The sequence below is a fragment of the Meriones unguiculatus genome, chromosome 7 (assembly GCF_030254825.1).
Source record: "Meriones unguiculatus strain TT.TT164.6M chromosome 7, Bangor_MerUng_6.1, whole genome shotgun sequence".
NCBI classification, from domain to species: Eukaryota; Metazoa; Chordata; class Mammalia; order Rodentia; family Muridae; genus Meriones; species Meriones unguiculatus.
The window spans coordinates 43,741,602-43,765,779 of NC_083355.1; the positions used below are offsets into that span (position 1 = coordinate 43,741,602).

The 24,178-nt window shown below is 52.7% G+C and overlaps 1 protein-coding gene across 4 annotated transcripts in view; it reads left to right on the top strand.

The window, feature by feature from the left end:
* Positions 1-24,178, top strand: part of Abr (ABR activator of RhoGEF and GTPase) — a 184,855-nt gene that overhangs the window by 133,556 nt on the left and 27,121 nt on the right. For all 4 annotated transcript variants that reach the window (XM_021636989.2, XM_060387272.1, XM_021637073.2 and 1 more), the window contains 11 exons: positions 1,303-1,363; positions 5,697-5,749; positions 6,313-6,453; positions 8,057-8,178; positions 10,491-10,656; positions 13,270-13,392; positions 13,684-13,759; positions 14,170-14,274; positions 15,219-15,293; positions 17,206-17,303; positions 17,602-17,733. In XM_021636989.2, coding sequence (XP_021492664.2) covers positions 1,303-1,363; positions 5,697-5,749; positions 6,313-6,453; positions 8,057-8,178; positions 10,491-10,656; positions 13,270-13,392; positions 13,684-13,759; positions 14,170-14,274; positions 15,219-15,293; positions 17,206-17,303; positions 17,602-17,733 — 1,152 coding nt within the window. The remainder of the gene's footprint in view (positions 1-1,302; positions 1,364-5,696; positions 5,750-6,312; positions 6,454-8,056; positions 8,179-10,490; positions 10,657-13,269; positions 13,393-13,683; positions 13,760-14,169; positions 14,275-15,218; positions 15,294-17,205; positions 17,304-17,601; positions 17,734-24,178) is intronic.

Here is a 24,178-nt window from a genome sequence, read left to right on the forward strand (position 1 = left end):
AAGACCTCTTGGTGAAGTCATGAGGCTGGAGAATTGGTGCTTCCTCTCAGCATCCAACCCTCCCTGGGAATCAGCTGGACTCCCTGATGTGTGTTCGCAGTGGCTGTTAAGGCCCTGGGTACCCAGAGGTCAACATGGTCCGAAGAGTGTCTGACTGCTTGTTCTCTGTGGATCCATGCAAAAGCACCCCCCCCACACATCCACTCTCCTGCGTCCATGCATTAAGCTCCCCCACCCTGACCCCCAGAGCCTGCTTCAGAGGGCAGAGCCAGGCCCATGGCCCTCTGCCAGGTGGCTGCTCATCCTGACTCAGAGAAGATGACGCTCATGCTTCCTGCTGGCGCTGCCACTTAATTACTGCAATTAGGCCCTTCTCATCTGCAGCAGCAGTGATTTCATACCTCTAGGCTGCACTGGAGGGGGTATGGACCAAAATCCCTTAAAGCAGGGAATCCAGAAACTGAGTGTCATAGTTTCCCCCTCCCCCACGTGCCAAGCTCAGTTCCTGGGGGTTTTCTCTGTCTAGAAACAGCTGGAGACGATGCAGGAAATGAGCCCCTACTGTGTGGGCCTTGCCTTTCCCCAGGCGGAGCAGGCAGTACCACCTAGGCACCTGACCTTGGCCTCCCCTTGCCCCCTTGCCGCTCAGGAGAGTATGCCTCCTCTCGGCTCTGGCTTGGCCTGCCTACCAAGGATTGCATTTCAGCTCCAGTTGCAGCCACTGTCCTGTTGGCAAAGGCTTGGGTATCTCTGCCTCTAAAGCAGACGGAAGAGGTTTCAATCCTATGATCTCTGTTTCCAGCACTCATTCCTGGGTCGCTTGTCATAGGTTCCAGGAGAGGTAGAGGGGAATGTCAACAGGGCTAGGGGCTGGCTTACTCCTTGCATGGGGAGGGTGCACCTGGGCTGCCCTGTGGACTCCATGCCCGTCTCTTCTCTACTTACTGTGCAGGTGTACAGGCCCCCTCTGCCATGGCTCTCAGGTGTTCATTCCCAAAGGACAGCTGCTGTACCTAGTGCATATTGACTTCAGCAGTCTCTTCCTGGGGCTAGTGTATACACACACCTGAGCAGTGCTTGGCAGTGGGGGAGTTTCCTGCTCTTGGCCACACTCGCCCTCCAGAGGCAAGGGCAACAGGGAGCAGGTGTGAGGAAGTCTTTTTGCCACAGTACTTTCTAGCAGTCAGTCTTAATCCAGAGTCTGCCTTTTTGCCTCTTGTTGCTAAAGCTCTGTCTTCCTCAGCGTAAGAGAGGGGAGCTGGGGGACAGAACAGTTAGTGATTTTTCTCCTCCCTCTCACAGGAACTCAAAGTGAAAGGGCCCAAGGACTCTAAGGACAGCCATACGTCAGTCACCATGGAAGGTACTTTGGGGAGTGGGCTGGATTACAGTTGTCTTTCTTTGTTTAGTAAGCTGTGTGCTGTGTGAATGTGGTGGCCTCCCTGCCTCTCCAAGTGCGTGTGCGTGTGCGTGTGTGTGTGTGTGTGTGTGTGTGTGTGTGTGTGTATCTGCCTGTGTGACTGTGTCTCCTCCCTAGGCAGTAGGCCAGCTACAAACGTGCTCCTCCTTAGGATGCCAGCAGGCTTTTGGTCCCTCCCCCCTTCTCCCCTCCCTTCCTCCTCCTGCCTCTCCACGCTCCTGCCCTCCCCCTTGTTGGATGAGCACTCGGAAGGAAGCGGCTGCCTGATTGTAGAGGTTGTGCAGCAGCAGCCAGCAAGGTGGCCGAGTGGCTGGGCTGCTGAGGAAAGCCAGGAGCCTGGAGCAATGGCTGCAGGTCCCTGCTGCAAGGATAGAGGCTGCCATGGAAATCCTCCTCATCATTCGCTTCTGCTGTAACTGCACCTATGGTAACCCAGGCGCCCCTCCGTGGGAAGTGGCATGCCTGAGAGATCTGGGGGCTGGCTAGAATAGACTTTAATATGGCCAGCAGGATTTAGGAACTACAGGAAAGGGAGGATGCTCGTGTGGCTGAACCCACTCGCATTTGCTTTGTGGTCAGCTTGGAGCTGAAATCCAAAGGCTGCATGGGGCAGAGCATCTTTGAAATGGAAGGACCAGGCTAGAAGGGTCCAGGTCCTCCTGAGGCGGCGTGAGGGACTGGTGGTTTAGCATGTGCGTGCATGAGAGACCTTGAGCAACTTCCTGAAGAGACTAAGCAAAGTGACAGGCTGTACCCGCAGGCCTGAGGTGGGGGTAAGGGACAGCTGGGAGCAGGCAGAGAGGGACAGAGAGTATGGACAGCTGCACCTCGTGGCACGAGAGCGCCAGCCTGCGCTGGAGAGAGAAGTTGGGAGTTTCTTTGTCCGTGAGCACAGAGGATGCCGAGCATCAGGGGTATTGTGTGCTTCGTGCACATGCCGCCTCCTCTCTAGATGGCTCTGGGAGAGCCGGGAGGAGCTGGTTGGTTTCCGGAGCAGTGTTTCCAGCTCCTAAATACCCTTAGCCAGGTCTCAGCCCTGTGCAGAAGGTCTGTGTGAGAGGGGGGTGTGGCTGGCCGCCGCTTCGTGAAGGTCACACACCCACTTCAGCGGAAGGCCTGAGCATCCTCTTTGTCACTCCTTCTGCTGAGGCGAGGAAGTGTCCTGGGACAGGAGCATGCTGTCAGGCGGGCTCCTTGCTTGTATGATACCAAAGCAGGTGCAGGCAGCAAGTTGTCCAGACCTGGTGGCCCTACTCTCTTAAGGCAAGAAGTGCCTCAGGGGTGACCTGAGCTGCTCTGATGGGGCATCGGGGGGCACATGTGGTCTCCAGGCCAGCTGCTATGGGCACATGTGTGTCAGAGAGGCAGCTGGCTGGGTAAGGACCTTCTTCCCTCCCACCAGGCGTTCTGTCTGCACCCTTCTCAGTCACTTCGCTTGCCTATCTCCGTGGTAACCTGGGGCTCTAGTTACAGGCTGAATCGAGTGGGGGGTGGCAGTTTGCTGGAGGAGAGATGAGGGATGAGGTTTGCAGCACTTTCCTAGCCTGTGTGTTAGGGAGCTGTTCAGGACCTCTGTCCCCCTCATTGTCCATGGCTTGTTCTGTGTCTGGTGCTCACGGTGGAGACACCCTCTGTGCTGCCTTTCAGTGGATTCCAACAGGCTGGCACCAGGGAAGAGCGGGGCTTGAAGCCCTGTCAGAGGTCAGGGAAGAAATGCTGGCCCTGGCCGAGGGGCTGGCTTTTTAACAAGGAGAAAGGGTCAGCTCTGTGCTCCCCCTTCTCTCCCTGAAAGGAAGCTTAGTCTTCATAGAGCAGGCCTGAGGCCTGGAGTCCAGGGGTTTCTCTGGTCCCAGTGATGCCCTAATTTTTGAAGTCTGCTTTGGAGTGGGGAGTTGGGTGAGGAGCTAGCTCTAGGGCAAGCACTCACCCCGGTAGGTGGAGTCTTTCCCAGAGCTCTTGTGTGTGGAGTTCACTGTCACTCTCTCTTGAGGACGGAGACAGTCCATTTGTGAGCACAAAATTCAAAACCCAACTACCACTCACAGCTTTGTGATTATAGGCAAGTAATCTGTGCCTGAGTTTCTGTACCATAAAAATGGGCAAGTGAGAGCGAGACTTGCTGGCACACGCCTGTAATCCCAGTACTTGGAGAGGCAGGGGCAGGCGGATCTCTGTGAGTTCAAGGACAGCCTGGTGAACAAAGCAAGTTCCTGGACAGCCAAGGCCACACAGAAAAACTTTGCCTGGGGGGGGGGGGGTAGAACAAAAAAACAAAAAAAGGGCTAGTGAAAATTGCATCCCCTTTTAGTGATGGGAAACAGTGTACATAAGACAGTTCCGTGAAACCTGGGAAAAGACCAACTTGTTCGTATTGGTGGTCTGACTTCCAGTGCTTAAAAAAAGTGTGGTCAGGGGAGGCTTCCTGGAGGAGGGAGAGAGATGAGCAAGACCACTTGTTTGATGGCACCTGTTCCAGGAAAAGTGGGGAAAGAATGATAGAGGAGCCCAAGCACAGAGAAGGGGCCGGCGCACTTGGAGCAAGGGGGCGCACTCAGAAGCCAGGGGAACAAAGGTCCCGGGGGCATCCTTCCCTGCCTGGTTTTCTCCCACACCTGATTCCCCTTGGCCAGTGCCAAGACTGCAGGAGTCATTCCCTGGCCCTGTCAAATGGATGCTGAAGTCAGAGGTGACTTCAGGAGTATTAATAGCCCCCCTGAAACCTGATCCACCATTTCTGCAGACTTCTGCGCTCAGTCAGAAACCTTCCTCCCGGGACCCAGAAAGGGTTGCAGAGGCCGATGGTGCAGTGTCAGCTTTCTGGGGGATGGGACTCCGGGCCCACCCCTGCCTGTATCTGCTGACCTTGTGCCCTCTGTGAGATCTTGAGGGTTCTGGTATGACTTTCTCTGGGCGGTACAGATGCCTAAGCCACAGGTGGGTGGGGTGCCTCAGGCATCCTCAGATGAGACCCCCTGCATGTCCCAATACACCCCGAACCCGTGGATCTGCCCATTCCAGCTGTCAGGGGGGTTTCTGGTAATGGCTGCTTAAGAAAGAGCTACAGAAAAACAGCAGTTTTCCAGCTTCTGATACATATCCGTGTCAGCAAAATAGCTTTTTTACCCTTTGGAGATTTTGGGTTAGCTGAAGGGGTGTAGGGACGGCTGCTTCTTTTAGCAGCTCCCATGTGGACCTAATGGGCAGCCAAGCAAGGGCTACAGATGGGGCACTTAGTACACCTCGAAAACACATTGCCAGAGCACCAGGATGCGCCCTGAAGTGTCTGCTTGGCACTTGCTGTGTAGGGCTCTGGGAGTCTCTGGTTTGGGGGCTGTTGAAGGACCTGGCTAGGTTGTATGGGACATTCTGTTACGGACTTTTCTTCAGCCAAGCCTCTTAGAGCACCTGTGATAGAAAGGTCCTGGTCCCAGCACTTGGAGATCCAGGTACAGGACCAGCACTGACCCGCCTGCAGGAGTGTTGGGCTGCTGGCCGCAGCGTCTTACCAGTGCCTGTTGATCTGGGTGATCTGTTGGTCTGGGTGGTCAGCATTCGTTGTCTGGGCAACAGAGGAGGGTGGCCCTTGGGACCTGGCTGACCTTGCCTTTGTCTAGCGTCTTTGGGGACTTCTGTAGCAGGACTCCACCCAGATTCCTTCAGGAAGTCTTTGCTCCTCCGTCTGCCACTGGCTTGAGGATGGAGGGTTTTGGTGGTGTTCCGGCTTGCCTTTTGACCCCTCAGCCTAGCCTGTTCTGTCAGCGGGTTGAGGGCATGAAGAAGAGTCTTTTTATTTTTATTTTTATTTTTTTTTAATGGAGCTGAGGCCAGATATGTGAGTGAGAATGAATGAAGTGTGTGGTTCCCAGCTGGCTGTACCAGTCCTTAGACTGGAAGTGCCTGAGGATTGACTGGCATGAGGAAGGGCAGCCTGCCATTCTGAAGTACCAAGGGCACCACAGAGTGCTGAACTCTTAACGGGGCTCTCTGGGTGTCTCTGTATGGTTGGGGATGGGGCCCAGGGGAGCCTCAGCTATGAGAGCCTGGACAGCACAGGAGTGGGTGAAGAGATGGAGGTTCAGGTAGGGAGGGAGCCTGAGTGGACAAAGCTGTGTGTCCTCCTATTCCTCTTATTTGATCTGTCCATGGAGTGAAAACGGAGGTGCGGGTTACCACTGAACCCCCGTGGCTTCTGTGTGACTGTTCATTTGGAGAATCATCTCCGTGACCCAGAATTTGTACTTCATCATCCTGTCTCCTTTCTTGGCCTTCCCTGCAGCTCTGCTCTACAAGCCTATTGACCGAGTCACTCGGAGCACCCTGGTCCTACACGTGAGTGTCACGCCCCACAGTGGCCAGAGATGGGTTAGGAGTTTCGTGTGAAGGCATTGATGTCACTGAGACTCCATTTGGGGAGCAAGCAAGAGGGTCCCTGGGCCCTGACTGTGCCTGCCTGGTCTATGGTAACCATGCCAACGGGGCCATGTCCTAAATATAGCTTGACTACTAAGCTTGATATTTGGCCAAATACTCCCCAGCAGGCAGACACTTGCTGGTGCTTCGTCCCCTGGTTTGTGGTCTCCAGGGTCCTGGAGCAGCTGTGTAGTGGGTAGAGGAGGGTTCCCCAGCTGCTTGGTGAGGTATAGTTTCTCCCAGGCTGCAGCCTCCGGGGAGAGGAGTCACCCGAGTCCAGCAGAAATCAAAGGAACACTGAGTGCCTTCACTGCTGCTCTCCTGACCCTGGTTTCTCAGTTCCAATTTCACAGGCATGGCTGGATGAGAGTGTGGGTCCCAGGAGTATCCCCTCAGAATTCTTTGGAGGGTTGCATGCTCCCCACTGTCTTCTCATGAACTTGAACCACTTCCTCTCAATTCATCTCCACATCCTCTCCCAGGATCTGTTGAAGCACACACCTGTGGACCATCCAGACTACCCACTTCTTCAGGATGCCCTCCGAATCTCCCAGAATTTCCTGTCCAGCATTAATGAGGACATTGATCCCCGCCGGACTGCAGTCACAACCCCCAAGGGGGAGGTGAGTTCAGGCCCTTCACAGCTTCATACCTAGACTGAGGAGTAGACAGTTGGCCTGCTGCTGCTGAGTATCCTGTAGACTCACAGCTAAAGGGAGGCCTGCAGTCCTCGGCCGCTCTGATTACCTACAGCATGTCAGGTTCTAGGTCAAGAACTTTAAGCCTAGCCGGTCAGTGATGGCTCACGCCTGTAATCCCAGCACTTGGGAAGAAGAGGCAGGTGGATCTCTATATGAGTTTGAGGCCTGTTTTACAGATCGAGTTCCAGGCAAAGGCTATACAGAGAAACTCTGTCTCAAAAAACAAACAGACAGAAAGGAACTTTTAAGACTGTTGTCTCCTAGACTGCTATGATAACCTGGTAATAGAATCTCCGTGCCTGGCACAGGGATACCCAGACAAAAGGGTCAGAATCAGATGCTTACTGGGCTGTCAAACTCCACACACTGGCCCCACCAGAAGCTGGGCCTCTCGGGACCTCATGCTTGATACACATCCTTGCTCCAACTAGGAGGACGCCCCTGGGAGACGCTTAGTCTGTTCACTCGGTAGGCCAGAGCTAGGCAACGAGCCCAACAAAGGAAAATGCCAGTACCCGGGATGGCTAAGGTCACCCAGGCTGATAAAATGTCCTTGGCAACACCTGGATGTGGCATTGCATCTCCCCGGGGGTGGGCTGGGAGCCTTCCTGATGGAAGGGAGGGGAAGCAGTGTGAAGAATCGGGGAGACTGTGACCCTCAGGGGTCAGCAGTCTGGCCCACATACGGTGCCTTCTGACTAATCGAGGCAATTAAGGAGCATTTAGGAGGGAAGGCTCACTGGCTTTATGCTCCTTTGTTACATTTATGAGCCTCCCATGTCTGCTGGGAAGGGAAGTAATGAGGGACAGGGTCTGAAGCATGACTAATGGGGCACGGAGCTGTCTGTACGCAGTCCCCAGCCCTGGTTTGCAACACCCCAGAAAATACCTGAAAAAGTCTTAGATGGCGTGGAGCACGATCAGCGTCAGATTCTCTTAATCATTTCCTTTCAACATGCTCACCCACAGACGCTAGAGTATGTAGGTCACACAGCACACAGTGCACACACAGACGGCTGGGACAGATGATGACAGATCCGGAGAAGCCCGCCAGCTCTGAGGGTGGCAGGGAAAAAACACTCCACATCTCATGAGCAGTGAGGTGCTTCTGACTGTCCCGATCTCTGCAGCCCCCCCTTGGGGAAATCCCGCAGTTGAGGACTCCACTGAGAAGTAGCGTGGAGGAGCCTCAGTGGCCTGGCTGAACAAGAAGAGCTTTAGAAACTAGATCAATCTCTCCTCTGGGAGGAGATGTGAGATTGGCGGTGTTCATGGTCAAGGATGGAGAAACCCAGTCATTCTGGGGAGCTTACATCCAGGGGAAGCTGCTGAGAGCTGTGGGGAAGGGGGCTGAGTTAGTCACACACGGTGCGGCCCTGACTGTGCCGTTCCACGGTGCCTGGTGCTTCCAAGCAGAACCATTCTCTCAGCTGCACAGTCACTCTGAGATGGCTCCACAGCAGTGCAGGCCGGGCCCTCGAAGCTCTCTCCCCTCTGAGCAGTGCGGGCTATGCTGTCTCCTCAGACTCGGCAGCTGGTGAAGGACGGCTTCTTGGTGGAAATGTCTGAGAGCTCCCGGAAGCTGCGGCACGTCTTTCTCTTCACAGATGTCCTACTGTGTGCCAAGCTGAAGAAGACCTCTGCAGGGTGAGGATGTGGATTTGGGGTCGCAGTCAGGGACAACTGGCTTGGGCAGTGTTTCTTCCTCTGTCCTCCCCACTTCAGAAAAAAACAAAACAAAACAAAACACGTTAGCCAGGTGCCTTCTATCGGTAGGGAGGCCAACACGGAAAGATCACAGCAAGTTTAAGGCTTACACACACATACTCAATTCAGCTTCACTATGTAGTTGCTTCCAAAAAGAAGTCATGCTTTCTTAAATTACAAAGATAATATATTACAGGAAAAAATAACCTACCTGAGCATAAGTAAGTCTTCTGCAACTGTATTTATTGCCCATTTTTTTAATGGTTTTGTATTTTTTTCTCATAGTTGTACTAACAAAGAATGCCCAATTTGGGGCTCTGCTTATTATTACTATTTTTTTTTCTGAGAGGGTTTCTCTGTGTGGCCTTGGCTGTCTTGGACTCACTTTGTAGATCAGGCTGCCCTTGAACTCACAGAGATCCCCTGCCACTACCTCCCTGAGTGCTGGGATCATAGGCATGTGCCACCACACCCAGCCTGAAGCTCTGCTTTTTATTTATTATATTTGTATGCTTATTATTTATTACATGAGTAACTCTGTGGCCCTGGCTGGCCTTGAACTCAGAGACCTGCCTGCCTCTGCCTCCTGAGTGCTGGGATTAAAGGCATGTGCTGCCACTTCATCCAGCTTGGGCTTTCCTTTTTCTGTTTTATGCTGTAAGCATTTTCTTGCTGCTAGCAAGTTGTTACAAACGCCGCTTTTCTGTGTGATACTCTGTGGATATGCCAGGATTTACTCAAGGATTGTCTCCATATTGGACAATTTTTTTTTTTTTTTTTTTTTTTTGCTAATAACAGCTCTGTGAATCAACATTCATCACATCTGCTGCCATTTGTGGGGGGGGCTTCTGCCATGACAGGTGCTTCGAATAATCTTCCTGTCACCTTCACAAAGGGGTGTGCTCTTTTCCCTACCTCACAGTCAGAAGTCATAGAGAAGGCGAGTAAGTTGCCCAGGGTCATATGGCTAGAAATGGAGGAGATGGGATTTGAACCCTAATCTAACTCGGAAGCTCCCTTTCAGCTCCTTTTCAGCAGTGTGGATATGCTCTGTCATGGCAGAAAAGGTTGCTCTGGATTTGCTCACGTGTTCCTCCATCCACGTGTATAACCTGTTATGTGCTATGTATGTTGCCTCACGCTGCAGAGGGGGATCCTGTGCCTGCTGCAGCATAGGGACCAGATTGGGAACAGATCGAATTCTCGGAGGAATTTAAAGAAGGGAGGAGGGAGGGCATTACCGGCGTCAGTGGAGGACATGACTCTCAGGAACTAGACCACAGAGATGCCAGTAGCAACCAGTGCGCTGGGGTCATGCTCCTGGATTACATTCGTGAGGCCCCCGCCCCAGTGTCTGCTGGGAAGTAAGGAGGGACAGGGTCTGTAGCATGACTAGCAGTGTATGGAGCTGCGTCCACCTTCAGTTTTTCTCCCACAACAGATTTTTTTTAATAGTTTATTTATTTTTATTTTATGTGGATTGGTGGTTTGTCTGAATGCGTGTCTGTGTGAGGGTGTCAGAGCTTGGAGTTACAGACAGTTGTGAGCTGCCATGTGGGTTCTGGGCATTGAACTCGGGTCCTCTAGAAAGTCAGTGCTCTGAACCGCTAAGCCATCTCTCCAGCCCTGCCGCAGATATTAATAATCAGCCATATCACCCTTTCCTGCTAGGCTTGGATATAGTTTGATTGATGGATTGATTGATTGAGATGGGGTCTTGCTGTGTAGCCTTGCTGGCCTGGAACTGTCTGCATAGACTGGGCTGGTCTGGAACTCAGAGAGATTCACCTGCCTCTGAGTGCTGGGATTAAAGTCATGTGCCGCCACACCCAGCTTCGACCCAGGGTTTTGTGTGATCCCGATGGATCAGAGCTGGCACTCACGATAGTGTCTATAGCCCATCTCTGCTGTAGGACGACGATCTTACTAGCTTCAGTCTAGAGAGCTCAGGAGATGACAGGGCGGGAGGCAAGTGATAAGAAAATACCAGCCCAGCCAAGAAAGCTCCGTTCCTTATACACAGTGATTTAGGATATTTAAGAGCACCCGTCCCACTGGGTAAAGGACTAGCAAGGTGAAGACCCGGCCTCACTGCCGGCTGACCGGGCTCCCAGTGTTCCACATGTGCCTGCTTGGAGTTCCTCGAGGGCAGGGAGTGTTTCCACCTCCCTGAGGCCCAGCGGGCCCCCTTGTGGGTGGGGTGCACCGCAGAGGCCGCTCTGCCCAGCTCACTCTCCGCCGCTTGCTTACAGAAAGCACCAGCAGTATGACTGTAAGTGGTACATCCCCCTGGCTGATTTAGTGTTCCCATCCCCTGAGGAGTCAGAGGCCAGTCCCCAGGTGCACCTCTTCCCAGACCACGAGCTAGAGGACATGAAAGCGAAGATCTCCGCCCTCAAGAGTGAGATCCAGAAGGAGGTAAGACACAGCTGGGGTGTTCTGCGAGCTTGGGGGTGCGCTAGGGGAAGCGGGGTGCCACAGTGGGAGACCCTGCTGTGTAAGTGCTGAGGGACAGCCAAGGACCAGTGTTCAGAAGCTCGTGGGTTTAACCGTGGAATGTGTGTCGTCGTCATCATCATCATCGCCGTCCCCCCACCCCCACCCCAGCTGCACAGGAGGCCTCATGAAAAGCTGACTCCTCTAGAGAGCAAATGAGTTAGGGAAAGGGGGACCCAGCCACCACAGTTGGCCGACCTCGTCTGATAGGCATGTGCTGAGAAAGAAATCAGGCTCTCCTCACACACAGAACATCCACAAATAGTTGTCTGTTAGTTCACAAAGTGAATCTCCAATCTTTAAAAACCTGATAGCCTTCGGGTCGTATTCACAGCATCTAGAAAATTGGTGCTTTTAAAGAGGGGGAATCGAGGGCTGGAAAGATGGCTCAGAGGTTAAGAGCACTGGCTGTTCTTCCAAAGGTCCTGAGTTCAATTCCTAGCCACCACATGGTGGTTCACAACCATCTATAATGAGATGTGGTGCCCTCTTCTGGTTTGCAGGTACACATGCAGACAGAACACTGTATACATAATAAATAAATATATACGTAACAAAATATATCTAAACAAAAAATTGGAATCAAAATGGAAACTGAAAACTGTTTAGAAGTGCGTAAAAAATGAAAGCACTGCAGACCAAAAACTCATGGGATGAGGCCAAAGCATTGTTCAGAGGGCAATTGGGGGGTTGAGGAGTCTCACTCAGTAACTAAAAGTACTTGCTACCAAGCCTGAGGACCTGGGTTCAGTCCCCAGAACTCATATGATGGAAGGGAAGAATTAACTCCCTTGAATGTACCCACTGAGCCATGTTGCTAGCCATACTAAATGTTCTTTCTTTGTTTCTGTTTCTCTCTTGATTTCTTTCTTTTTTTTCTTTCTTTCTTGTTTTTTGTTTTGTTTTGTTTTGTTTTTTTGAGACAGGGTTTCTCTATGTAGCCCTGCCTGTCCTGGAACTTACTCTGTAACTAGGCTGGCCTTGAACTCACAGAGATTGGCCTGCCTCTGCCTCCCAAGGCATGCAAGGATTAAAGGTGTGTGCCACCACACCCAGCTCATAATAATAATTTTTAAAACTAGTTTTTTTCTAGTTGTCAGTGTCATAAATGCTTACAATACTAGTAGATAGAGTGAAAGGGATCATCTCCCACTTTACATGCTTAACAACTTGAAGTGTGTGTGCTCGAGTGCTCTCCTGTGTGTGTGTGTGCGCGCGCACGCGCGCGCGCGCTCGTGTGCCTGCACACAAGACCATGTGTCCTGTTCTGGCACTTGGTAAGCTTCTCCCTGGAACTCTGAACTGTCCGATCCCCTTTAGCAGCTATGGCATATTCTCTCTCAACTGGCCAGCATGTCTTTGGGTATTGGGATTGTTCCTGGTTCTTCCGGTTGGGAGGCAGGTTTATAGTGCACATTACTGCCCTTGTGTCTGCGGGAGTCTCCACAATGACATGGCTGGGCAGCTGTGTGTATTCTGTCAGCAGAGAGGCCTCTGAGAGCGTTGATTACCTTCTTCTGACAGGATGTGAGAGCCACCGCCACAGGGCTGGCTGCAGGCTGTGTTAGAGTTCTGCCAGAGATAAAGTGGGTGAAGTGCTTGCCGTAAGCGAGAAAGCCAGAGTCCAGATAAAAAGAGCCCGTGTAAATACTGGCGGGCGGGGGGGGGGGGGGGGCTGCTGTCATTCCGGCGCTCGAAACCGCACAGCAACCCGGCTGTTGGGACTAGCCCCATCAGTGAGCTCTAGATTGACTGAGAGAACCTACCTCAAAAAAACACTGTGTAAGAGGGATCAGGGAAGATTCCAGCATCGCCTGTACGCCTGCACATACATGCTCACACACGCGTGTACACCACACATCCACGAAGGAAAAAAAGATGAGGTTAATCCACGTTGAAGAGCTTGGGGGATTCAGTGACTGAGGTGTGACGCAGAGGCGGCTTTCTTGATGAAATACGAGGTTGGGAAACGGGAGAGAGCTACTTGGGCAGCGCAGGACTGACTTGCCGGTGGGCAGGGCAAGCTGGGCAGCGGATGGGACCGCAGGCCTTGCTGTCAGCCGAGCAGTTGTGGCTCCATGGGGGCTTCTCGTATGGTGATTGAGTGGTAGGGTGATGTCAGAGGTTAGTTACAGGGTCTGCAAGAAGAAGCCTTCCCACATAGCCATGGCTGCCCGAAAGCCTCAGGACTGGTCAGGTCGTTGGGGTTTCCTCAGAAGCGGAGCAGAGGAAGTGCTTATCACTGGCTAGTTCCGGTACTAGGGGGTAGGAGGTGACACTCTGGCTTTGGGGTGGTCTGGCTGTACTGACCTTGGGTGTTCTGTAACGTGTGGGCATGGATTAGTTGCATGTGGATGGTGTGCTCCCCTGAGCTGGCACTTGGGAGGCGCATACCTAGGCCTTAGACACCAAAACTTCATGAAATGCAGCAAAATAAGAAAATGATCAGCACGCAGGACAGTGTTGTGGTCGGCACAGCCGAGTGGGATGTGGAGTCTCGCATGAGGGAAAATGCCCGTGTCTCGTCCCCTGCAGAAAGCCAACAAAGGACAGAGCCGAGCCATCGAGCGCCTCAAGAAGAAGATGTTTGAGAATGAGTTCTTGCTGCTGCTCAATTCCCCAACCATCCCGTTCCGGATACACAATCGAAATGGAAAGGTCAGGAGCAGCGGGGTGGAGGCCACCTGTCTCTCAGCGCGGGGCTGCCCACTCTGTGGCTTCTGGTGCTGACCATGGCTAGGAGGGACCTCCATTTCCCAGGACTGCTGCCTCAGTCAGCTCTAGCCCTGACATGCTCTCCCGGCCAGCAGTAAGCTGCTGCCCTCTGCTGGCCACCATTGGCACTGCCTCCTCCATCGGTCTCAGAGGGGCCTGATGGGACGCCTAGAGGTTGGGGTTGCAGCTTTCCCAGCTGAGGTCACTGCTCTGAAACCTTACCTCTCTTTCCAGAGTTACCTGTTTCTCCTGTCCTCTGACTATGAGAGGTCGGAGTGGAGAGAAGCGATTCAGAAGCTACAGAAGAAGGGTAAATTCCCGCCCGGTTCCACCCTGTTCTGCAGGTGTCCTTGGCAGCAAAGGGCCTTGTGTTTTTCTAAGCTTGTTATGTCCAGTGTCTGTCTTCAGTCCTCATAGTCATCTTAACATGCCAGGGAGGTGGCAGTCTTGGGATATTACCATCCTTTGAGCCCCAATTAAAGCACACAGTGAATTCATCACAGGCCACCTAGCGCCCTGGGTTGGGTGTACCCCTTGTCTTGCTTCCTGCTCACACGAGTCTCTGCCAGCACCCACAGCTGTGCTCGTGTGAGTCCCTGAAGGACTTTCCCTCAGTCCCAACACTGGAATCTGAGCTGATTTTCTGAAGCATCTGCAAGGAAGAGCAGCAGGTCCTAGTGGACTGAAATGAAGCTCTCTGCCCTCTGGCTTCTCCCACAGATCTCCAGGCCTTTGTCCTGAGCTCTGTGGAGCTCCAGGTGCTCACGGGATCCTGTTTCAAGCTTAGGACTGTGCACAACATTCCTGTCACCAGCAATAAGGATGGTAAGATTTGGAACTCCAGGCTGCCCTGCCAGCAGGTCCAGGCTCCCAGGGCATTGCTAGGGGTCTTCTACAAGAACAGAGGATAGGCACGGCTGCCAACAGCCGGTCACACTGCCCGGGTGGCTGGAACAGTCCTCCTGCCAAGAACACAGGGATTGGAAAGGGGACGTACCCTCTCAAGGGCTCAGGTGTTCCTTGGTTTTCTCTTCGGTTTGAGAGAAAAAAATCTGTACCCTGGAGACAGTGATGGAACCTGGGTGGTGCTGAGTTCATGAGAAAGTGTCCCTCCAGAACAGAAGGCTGCAGGAGGGGGCAGGGATTTGGGGGAGGACCAGACAGTGGGTAGACTAGAGAAAGATATGAGGAATCAGGGCAGGTATTTCAGGAAGTAGAGTTGGGAGGCCTTGAGTGCCAAGCAAGGAAATTTGGAGATGGTGCTGTAATTCCAGGAGCCTGCAAGAGGATTCTGGGTAGGGAGAGCTTCAGTGAGGCCAGAAACTGGCCCGAGGTGTGCTCTCCTCATGCTGGATGGCGGTGCCTGCTCTGTGAACTCCCAATCTTCCTGTCTCTGCCTTCCCAGTGCTGGGATTGCGACGTGTGCCACCATCCAGGTCATGAAAGGGGCTTTGAGCTGGGGGCCTGGGGGCCCAAACCAGGGCCAAGCCTTCCTCTGAGCTTTTTTTCCCCCCACTAGAACGAAGTGACTTAAATTAGTTTCTTTCCATTTTGAAGGATTAGGCAGCCTAGGGATCAGCCGTGTTCAGGGAGAGGAGGTACTGATTGCTCCCAGTCTGAGCAGACAGCTCACACTGTGGGAAAGCAGTGAGTGGTGGGCTTGTCTGCCAGATGGCCAGCAGGTGGCGCTGTCTGCCTTCCCAGCAGCCCAGGGTGGATGAGCTGTTGGGCGCCCTACACCTCTAGCCTCTGTCTTTGCTCTCTTGCAGACGATGAGTCTCCAGGACTGTACGGTTTCCTTCACGTCATCGTCCACTCTGCCAAGGGGTTTAAACAATCAGCCAGTAAGTGCCCCCTCTGCCATCAGAAGAAGTTGAGTGGCCACTGTCCCTGCAGTCCTACTATTGAGGGCTCTTTCCTCTCGACTGCAGCTCTGATCTCTCTGAGCTGGGTTCCTGCCAACACACCTGGAGTTGTGGGACTTTCCCTCAGAGTCTAGAAGTCAGCTCCTCTTGGCGGGGAAGGGAAGTCCTTTGTCTCCGGGGTGTGCCCTCCCGCAAGCCTTCCCTTTAGAGCTACAGAAACCTAGACTCAAGCCCATGTCTTGCGATTACCAACTCTGTGACCCTGGACAAGTTTCTAGCCTTTCTAAGCCTCAGCTTCCTTCTCCATAAAAGGCTGTCACAGGCCTGGAGAGATGGCCCAGTGCTCTGCTGCTGCCCCTGCAGAGGACCTGGGTTCAGTTCCCAGCACCCACATGGTGGGTCACAACCATCTGTAACTCCAGGTAAGGGGATACAACACCCCCTTCTGGCCTCCTAAGCACCAGCTACATGTGTGGTACAGACACATATGCAGGCAAAACACCCATACACACAAAATAAATCTAAAATGGATCTTGTTTTTTGTTTTTTGTTTTTTTAATTTTGTTTGAGGCAGTCTCTCTGTGTATCCCTGGTTGTCCTAGAATTTGCTGTGTAGACCAGGCTGGCATCAAACTCACAGAGATCTGCCTACCTCTGCCTCCTGAGTATTGGAATTAAAGGAGTGTACTACCATGCCTCAAAAAGAAAAAAAAAAAAAAGCAAGGCAATCACATTTGTTTTTATTGGCCTGAAAGTGAGCTTAAATCTTACTGTGTGTGTAGTATTTGGGGTGGTGGGGATGAACCCTCATTCCTTGCACATACTAGGCAAGTGCTTTACTACTGAGGAAATCTCTATCTCAATGAAACATTTTTATTAGAGACAGGGTCTTACTATGTCCTTATACTCACTTGTGTAGATCAGGCTGTCCCTGATCTACCTGCCTCTGCCTCCTGAATGCTGGGATTAAAGGTGTGCACCACAACACCTATCTTTTTTTTTTTTTAACATTTATTTTATTTTGTGTACATTGGTGTTTTGTCTGCATGTGTGAGGGCGTCAGATCCCCTGGAATAGGAGTTACAGACAGTTGTGAGCTGCCATGTGGGTGCTGGGAATTGAACCTGGGTCCATTAGGAAGAGCAGACAATGCTCTTAACCACTGAGCCATCTCTCCAGCCCACAACACCTATCTTTAATTAAAGCTGTTATTCTACTTCTTATCCAGTGAGTTTATAGTTTCTGTTTGCCAGATGAGGAAACTGAGTCACAGAGCTGTGAAATAACTCAGTCCCATGCACACAGGTTCAGAAACTCAGGGCTCCAGGGTTTATACTATTGGCCCATAAATAGCCATTCATTCAGTTGTCATTGCTGGGAAGCCTCCCCATGATTCTGGGGTGAACAGGCCTCCACTTTGTGTCCCCATCATGCTCAAGGTGAACTATAGTCCTGGCACCTGCCATGCGGTTGTGACATGAAAGACAGGAAGCAGGTCTTCTTTGCTCCTGTGTGGGTAGCAGCTCAGGAAGGCTGAGTGAGAGTGAATTTACAGAATACCTACAGTAAAGCCAGAGAAAAATTAGAGTGTGGCCAGCGTAGCCAGTGCCTCGGCATGGTCAAGGCCTTTACAGGCTCATGACCTGCCCTGGTCTTCTGCCATCTCCCTGTGGTCACTAATTTGAACTTTGAGCATGGGAGGCTGAGGCTCCGGGGATTGGCCCAGGTCACATAGTCTGTAGAGATGCTGTAGGATCCATGTGTCCTTGATGCTAAAGCTCAGGTCCTGCCCTGCAGAGCTGTAACCCTTGACCACCACTACCTGTGCCCTGGCCCTCCCTGTTCCTGGCCTGTTCAGGCCTCATCTGGTGTGTCTGCCTTCCCCCTGCAGATCTTTACTGTACTCTGGAGGTGGACTCCTTTGGCTATTTCGTCAGCAAAGCCAAAACCAGGGTGTTTCGGGACACAACGGAGCCCAAATGGGATGAGGTGAGTAGCAGAGGCTTCTGTCATGGTTTGTCACTGAGCATGCCTCTCTGCTGGGGGTGACCACATCAGTGGCTGGACTGGCTGTCTCTCCCCGGCCCTTTACTTCCTGTTAGTCATCTGCCTGCAGACCAGTGTCTAGGTCAGTGAATCCTGGGGTTTCCCGGAAAGTACCAGTGCCCTCTGTGTCCTGCTCACCCCAGCCTTACAAAGCCGAGGCTCACACTTGCTGGGAAGCTGGGGAGCCACAAGCCCCACCTTCAGAGGCTCAGGGCCCTTTGTTTCTTTGATCTGTCACCAGGAGTTTGAGATCGAGCTGGAGGGGTCACAGTCCCTGAGGATCCTGTGCTATGAGAAGTGCTACGACAAGACCAAGGTCAACAAGGACAACAATGAGATTGTGGACAAGATCATGGGCAAGGGGCAGATCCAGGTAAGGAGCCAGGGTGAGACCTGGGGGTACCGTTAAGGAGTTCTTAAGGAGTCGTTTGGTCTTTTGTGTTCCAGCTGCAATGAGATACCAGGTCCCCAGGCCATCCTGGCTCTGCAAGGGAGTTAGGTGCCTTTGTTTTCACAGTCGCTTTAGGTCAGTTGGTGGCTTTTTGTGTGACACTATATTGGGAGGCAGCCTAAGGCTGTTCCAAGCAGGAAAAGAGATCACTGTTTATAAAGAGCAGTGTCTGCTATGGGCGTGAGGAGGGAGGGAACCCTGTGTTCTCCTGTGGTTGCTATTCTACCAAAAGGGTTTAAAGTCAGCTGGGCTGCTGGGCTCCTAGTTCCTGCATTGTCCTCACCTGTGTTGGGAGTGTCTGTCTCAGGGTGAGGCCTTGGAATATCAGTAGAGTCAGAGCCTTAGGGTGAGTGCACATATTTCAGTGGTGTTTCTTGGTGGCCTGAGGTTGGAAATTGAGGGGAAAGGTCATTTGTGTACTTGCATCTCTGGAACATTGTGCCAGGTTTGAAGATGGCTTCTGTCTACTTATCTTCTTGAGAAAGCTTGAGGGATGATGTTTAGCGTGGAGCCATTCACACTGGGTGTAGATTCTGTGACTGAGAATCAGGGGATATACGGCAAGGCTGGCCACAGGCATGCGTACTCCAGGAGTCTTAACCCTTGACCTCAGCAAGCACATTGTATTAGTTCTGAGCAGGGAGCATCTCATTTTAAAAAAATACACGGTGAATGCACATGGGTGCAGGCAAAATATGCCCTCGGAACCAGAGGAGGGTGCTGGATCCCCTGGAATTAGAGTTAAGGATGGTTGTGAGCTTCCATGTGGGTGCTAGGAACAGAACCTGGGTCCTCTAAGTGGTCTTAGCCACAGGGCCACCTCTCCAGGTCCCGTAGTGTCCTTTTTTCAGGAAATGATTATTCTCTGGTGCACAGTGAGCCTGAAGTTTTACATCTGGTTTTTCCCTTGGTGCCACTGGGAGCTGTGTGGGTGTTCCCTACCCCCACCCATCTTGGGTTCAGTCTACAGAGGTGGTGCCCTCCGGTAGAGGCCTAGCCATCTGCCTCAGTTTCCTAAGTACAGCTTTCCTGATGCCGAGGGACCTGTACCCTGCTCCCCAGTGCTGTCGCCAGGGAGACAGTGCTGCTAGGCAACCATGTGGCAGCCCTTCATTGTTTCGGAAAGAGGATGATGACAGAAAGCTCTCTTTAAGTCCAGTCCCTGTCACATGTCCTCTTAAGTGGCAGGAACCCCATCTCTCCGCCCCTGGGCAAGGCCTAAGCAGGCAGGACTGTGTTCCAGGCCAACCTGGCCAGCCTTAGCAGCCGTGCAGCCAAGAGGTGTGAGAAGCTGCCACACTGCCTGGGCCACTGATGGCTGTGAAATGAAAGGGCGACAGGGCCAGCCAGCCCAGGATCCAGCCAGCCACGGCTTCTCTCCAGCTCAGACACCAGGGCCAGGAGTCTCCCACCTGGATGGTAGCCCTGCCGCTTCTGCCCTCACTGTGCCACTCAGGTCCAGAGGAAGCACCATAAATCATTGACTCTTGGAGACAGGAGCAGATGGAGGTAGTGGGGGAGGGGAGGCCGCCAGGTTGTATTTGGCAAAGCAGAGAGCACATTCTGCTAAGGAAAGGTTTCTGTGTTTAAGCTTCGAAGAATGTTAAATGCCTGGGAGTTGATATTAAAAGAAACACAGACGTTCCTGCTGCCAGCTGACCAGGCCAGTGAGTGGGCAGCTCAGAGCCCAAGGCCTCTAGAGGCCTTTGAAGTTCTCTAGCACTCAGTCTCCTGAGCACAGCCCCGGGCTCTGAGCCACGGAGTCATCTCAGCTGTCTCCTGGGCACTGAGGAAGGGTGGGGGTTCGTGGCTTAGAAAGTCTTGCACTGTAAGTACCTCAGAGCCACTGAGGAGAGCCAGGCTGGATGGTCAGTCCCGCATGGCCAGGCCCCACAGAGCTGCACAACAGCCTGTTCCCATAGCTGCCACATGTCTAAGGAAGGTAACCCCTAGAGCTCCGGAGCCCAGGTTGCTTCTCTTCAGTAGGCCCTGGGGGCAGAGCCAGGGGTGGCTTTGTGGTAGAGGAAGGACCTAAGGAATGCTGCATGGGAAGGTGGAGACGATGGTGGAGAGAAAGCCCACCTTGTGCCCTTCTCTCCCTGGGGCCTCTACACTCAGCCCAGCCAGGGGCCAATGAGGGGCCCCCTCTTCTGAGCTCCAGGCACTCGCTCCTACGCTGAGGTGCTGTCTTCCGGCCGTGCTGCGGCCAGAGCACCTGGAGCTGGAGGCTGGGTCGGCTGTGCCAGTTAGTGCAGACCAACGGCAGCACTAGTCGCAACCACGTGCGTCCAGTGTTTGTGTTCCTAGAAGAGCACATCCCGGTGCCTTCTGCTGTGACCCTGCTACAGCTCTGCGAGGAAGGTGACCTCCCCGTCCTACTTCACAGATGGACCCTGAGGCCAACGTACCTCTGTTTACAGTATACAGGGAAGGCCTCGCTGTCTCTGTGGTGCTGTCTCTGCATCTGCGCCCTTTGTCAAGGCGTCTTGAGGTCCAGGTGAAAGGCCTTGGCATGGCTACTGGCCTGGTCAAGGAGCTGGAGTGATGTTCTGCTGTCTGTCATAAGAGCCTCAGACTGCCATTGGCTGGAGTACTGTCACCTCTGGCCACAGGACATTTCTGCCTAGTGCACCTAGAAGGAAACAATGTATGGAAAAAGAGCCAGGCAGCATTATAAATTTGAGGTTGGGAAATTGCAGTGCCTCTGCAGAGTGGGTACGCTGTCAGAGTGAGGGGCTAATACTCCATTACAGGCCCTCAGAGAGCAGTACAAGATGCCCCAGAAAACTGAGGAAGAGCCCAGCACTGAAGCAGCCCTCACTATGGTCTCAGGGGCTCTCCACAGTGTTGTATGGGCAGGAAGGGTCATGAGGACGAGGACACTGAGGCAGTGAGGTTAAATGCCTGTCCAAGGTCCAGGCGTGAAGTCAGGAGAACCAGCGCCTGACTCAGCTAGCCTCCACCACCAGCTCCAAAGCCCATCGCTAGGGTGCCTTGCAGCCCCCACTGCCCTGTGTAAGGAATGGGATGGAAACCAACAGGGAAAGTCGTCTGGGCTGGAGGTAGGGGGGCTTCAAGATGGACATGGGCCAGGGGGATCTGAGAGTCCAAAAGCAGGGTGTGTGTGTGTGTGTGTGTGTGTGTGTGTGTGTGTAAGTTGTAGTCATGGTAAAGAGATTTACCAGTCACCAGCCCTCTCATCCTGACCCACAGCCCTGGAGTGTCCCCTTCATTATGTAATTCTATGCTTCCGCCCTCCCTTGGGGTGTGTACACCATTATGTAGGTTTAATTGTTATGTGTGTTTTGTATCTTTTTTCTATTTTCATGGCATGCATCATGAGCCCTTACTTAGGCCTGTAGATAGCCTTTCGATATACCTTTTAAAGTACTTGTAATCAGCTTCTGTAGTAGCAGGCATGTAACTGCTCTCTTAGGGCTCTGTTCCTTTAGCAAGTGGGCAGGCTCTGGGACAGCAGAAGTGAGGCAGGCATTTAGGGGAGGAACCCTCCCGGCAAGCTCAGAGGAGCAGGAATGTGCAGGGAGTGGCCCAGGAAATTAAGGCACCCTGCTTGCCTTGAATAGGAGGGGCTGGGAGCCAGGCAAGTGTTGGGGGTGAGGAGGTGTGGGGGTGCTAAGGAATGAATAAAAAGAAAGATGCTCTATAGGGTTTAAGGCCAAAGGAGTCCAGTCCTGTCTTGAGGAGAAGGGGACCAAGACCAGAAGAGATGAGTGACAGGCCTACCTTCACACAGCTTCAGGGACCCCCACCCAAGGCTGGCCAAGCTTGACTGGCTGCTGGTTGGATAAAGGACAGTGCTCATAGATGGAGTGGAGACAATGACTTCTAGGCGGTGGTCCTTTGCCACTGAAGATCTACTGAAACACCCTGATGCTTGGTCCGTCTCTTCCCCGCTTAGGAGTCATCCCTTTCTTCCCAGGCCTTGTGGGTTTTCTGTAAGGCCACCTCATCGTCTACCTCTCCCTGCTGGCCCGCAGCTCAGCCTGAAGCATCCCCATTCGCTTGCTTTGGTCCCCTGCTCCCAGGGGACTCTCCATGTTTATCCCAGTCTATTTCCAACTACACCATTCCAGACTCCAGATGCTATCTCCCAGCTAAGACCTACACGTTGGCTGGTTAGCGCGTTCCCAGGGTCCAGCCCGTCATGGCTGGCTGCAGGAAGGGGAAAGGCAAGCTAGAGCGATTTCTTTGTCTTTTATGACCTGGCCTTTTAAGAGATTAGAGCTCTTAAAGATAAATGGAGGAAGTCATGAAGGCCACTCCCTACCTCAGCGCCCAAATCGGCAAATCTGACCGTGTTTAAACAGTCTTAATTAGCTTTCCACCTGTGCAGGACCTCATTTAGCTCAGGCTGGCCTCAAATTCTCTGTGTAGCCAAGGCTGGCTTTGAACTCCTGATCCTCTTGCCTCCGTCTCCCGAGTGTAACATCATAGGAGTGTGCCACTGTGCTTACTTAACCTTCTGTATTTTTTTAAACCTTTAATTGTCTTGTGGGGAAAGAGAGGTAGGATGGAGTGCACACACCACAGCACGCCTGTTTAGGTCAGGGGACCACCTGTGGGAATCCAGTCACTCGTCTTTCTAGATCCATCGCTACCATGTGGCTTTGGAACTTTCCACCCTCTTCTCTGGCAGTATTAAACACTGCCTTCCCTGCATTCCCTACCCCACACCCTGCCAGCCCCTGGCAACCACCATTCTCTCTGTATGTGACCACTTATCACAGTGCCTTCAGGTCCATGCATGCCCCACTTGTCTTTCCCTCTCCTTCCTTTTGAGAGCTGAATAGTATTTCAGTATTACGGATATGCTACACTGTTTATCCATGTATCCATCTGTGGACAATCTGCATTTGTTCCACCTTAGACTCTCATAGTTTTAAGTAGAAAAAAGACAAAGCCTAGTCTTTGGAGAAGGGGATTTCATAGTCTTCTTTCCTAGCCACAGGTATGCTTGTTACTTCCAGCTATAAAAAGACAGCAGAGCCCCGGGACCCAGGACACAGTGAGAGCTTGGTAAGGTTAGGCCACCTCTGAACTTCTGGCCCCTGAACCATGCCTGGTTCCTTTCCCTTCTTTCCTTGGCTCTCCTGCCCATCCTCCCTTTGGCAGTTACTGAGTGTGGTGTCCATTGACTTGAGACTGTGGGAAGAGCCTTGTGCTGTGGGTCAGAGAACTAATTCCTGGTTCCTTGGTCTCTGGGAGCTTGAGTTTCCACATCAGTTAAGTGGGTATTCTTCCCACTCTCCACTACCGTCCTGTAAGATGCAGGGAATGGAATCCACCTGAGGAGCAGGTCAGAGCTCTGCGTGCATATCCAGGTTTTCTCCCTGCATCTATCTGCCGGGCACCCTGTAAGTGACAGTGCTGAGCAGAGGCTCCTCAGAGAATCATCAGAGGATTTGTTCCTTCAGCCAGCCTTGAAGGGGCTTGGAGGCCAGGCAGGTCCAAGGCCCTGTCTTGTTCATTCTCTTCATCATTTGGGAGAATGGGGTGAGTCGCTCCACCCATCCTACAAACTAGGTTGTGATGAGAACTGAATGTAAAAGTCCATGATGCCCTTTGGACAGGGCCTGGAACAAACTTGGGTGATGACGAGAGCCTTTAGCCCTAAGCTGGCAGGCTCAGCTGTTTCCCATTCCAGAAAATCTGGGTATATGTTGTAAGAAGTTCCCTCGTAAGGCTGCTACCTGCAAGTGTTCTCTGTGTTTGAGCTGGGGTGCCACCTCAGGGTCTGTTGTCCTGGGGTGATGGAGGAGCTGAGGTGACTCGGCCCTGCATGGAGCAGCTGGCCTCTTCTCTTAAGGATGCTCTCAGCTGGCTCAGAGCACAGCGTGAGGCCCCTGGAACAAGGGGCCTTTGTCAGCCACGGGAGAGCTGCTTCTGGTCTCAATTACTCTGCGGGGAGAGAGCGCAGAGGGAGCATGGGTCAGGAGGCGGCTGGAGCAGGAGTCAAGCAAGGGCTCCCCCTTCAGCCCCCGAGGGGTCCAGTGTCCCCACGTAACTCTCTCTAATGGCCATATGGGTTGGCCCAGGTGACCTATAGTCTTTCCCTGAATAGATGACAAGGCTGTTAATGGAACTCCTTGGCAGTTTGTCCTATTTGCCCACCAGGCCTTGTTTATAAACACAGTGACCACAGCCAGGTCCCTGTTCCCTAGGAGTGGGCGTGTTTTAGCTGTAATGGAAGTCAGAGGGGGGTGGGAAGGAAGCCCCCTCTTTTTTTTTTTTTGGCTTTTCATGACAGGGTTTCTCTGTGTAGCCCTGGCTGTCCTAGAACTCACTCTGTAGACAAGGTTGGCCTCAAACTCACAGATCCTCCTGCCTCTGCCTCCCTAGAGCTGGA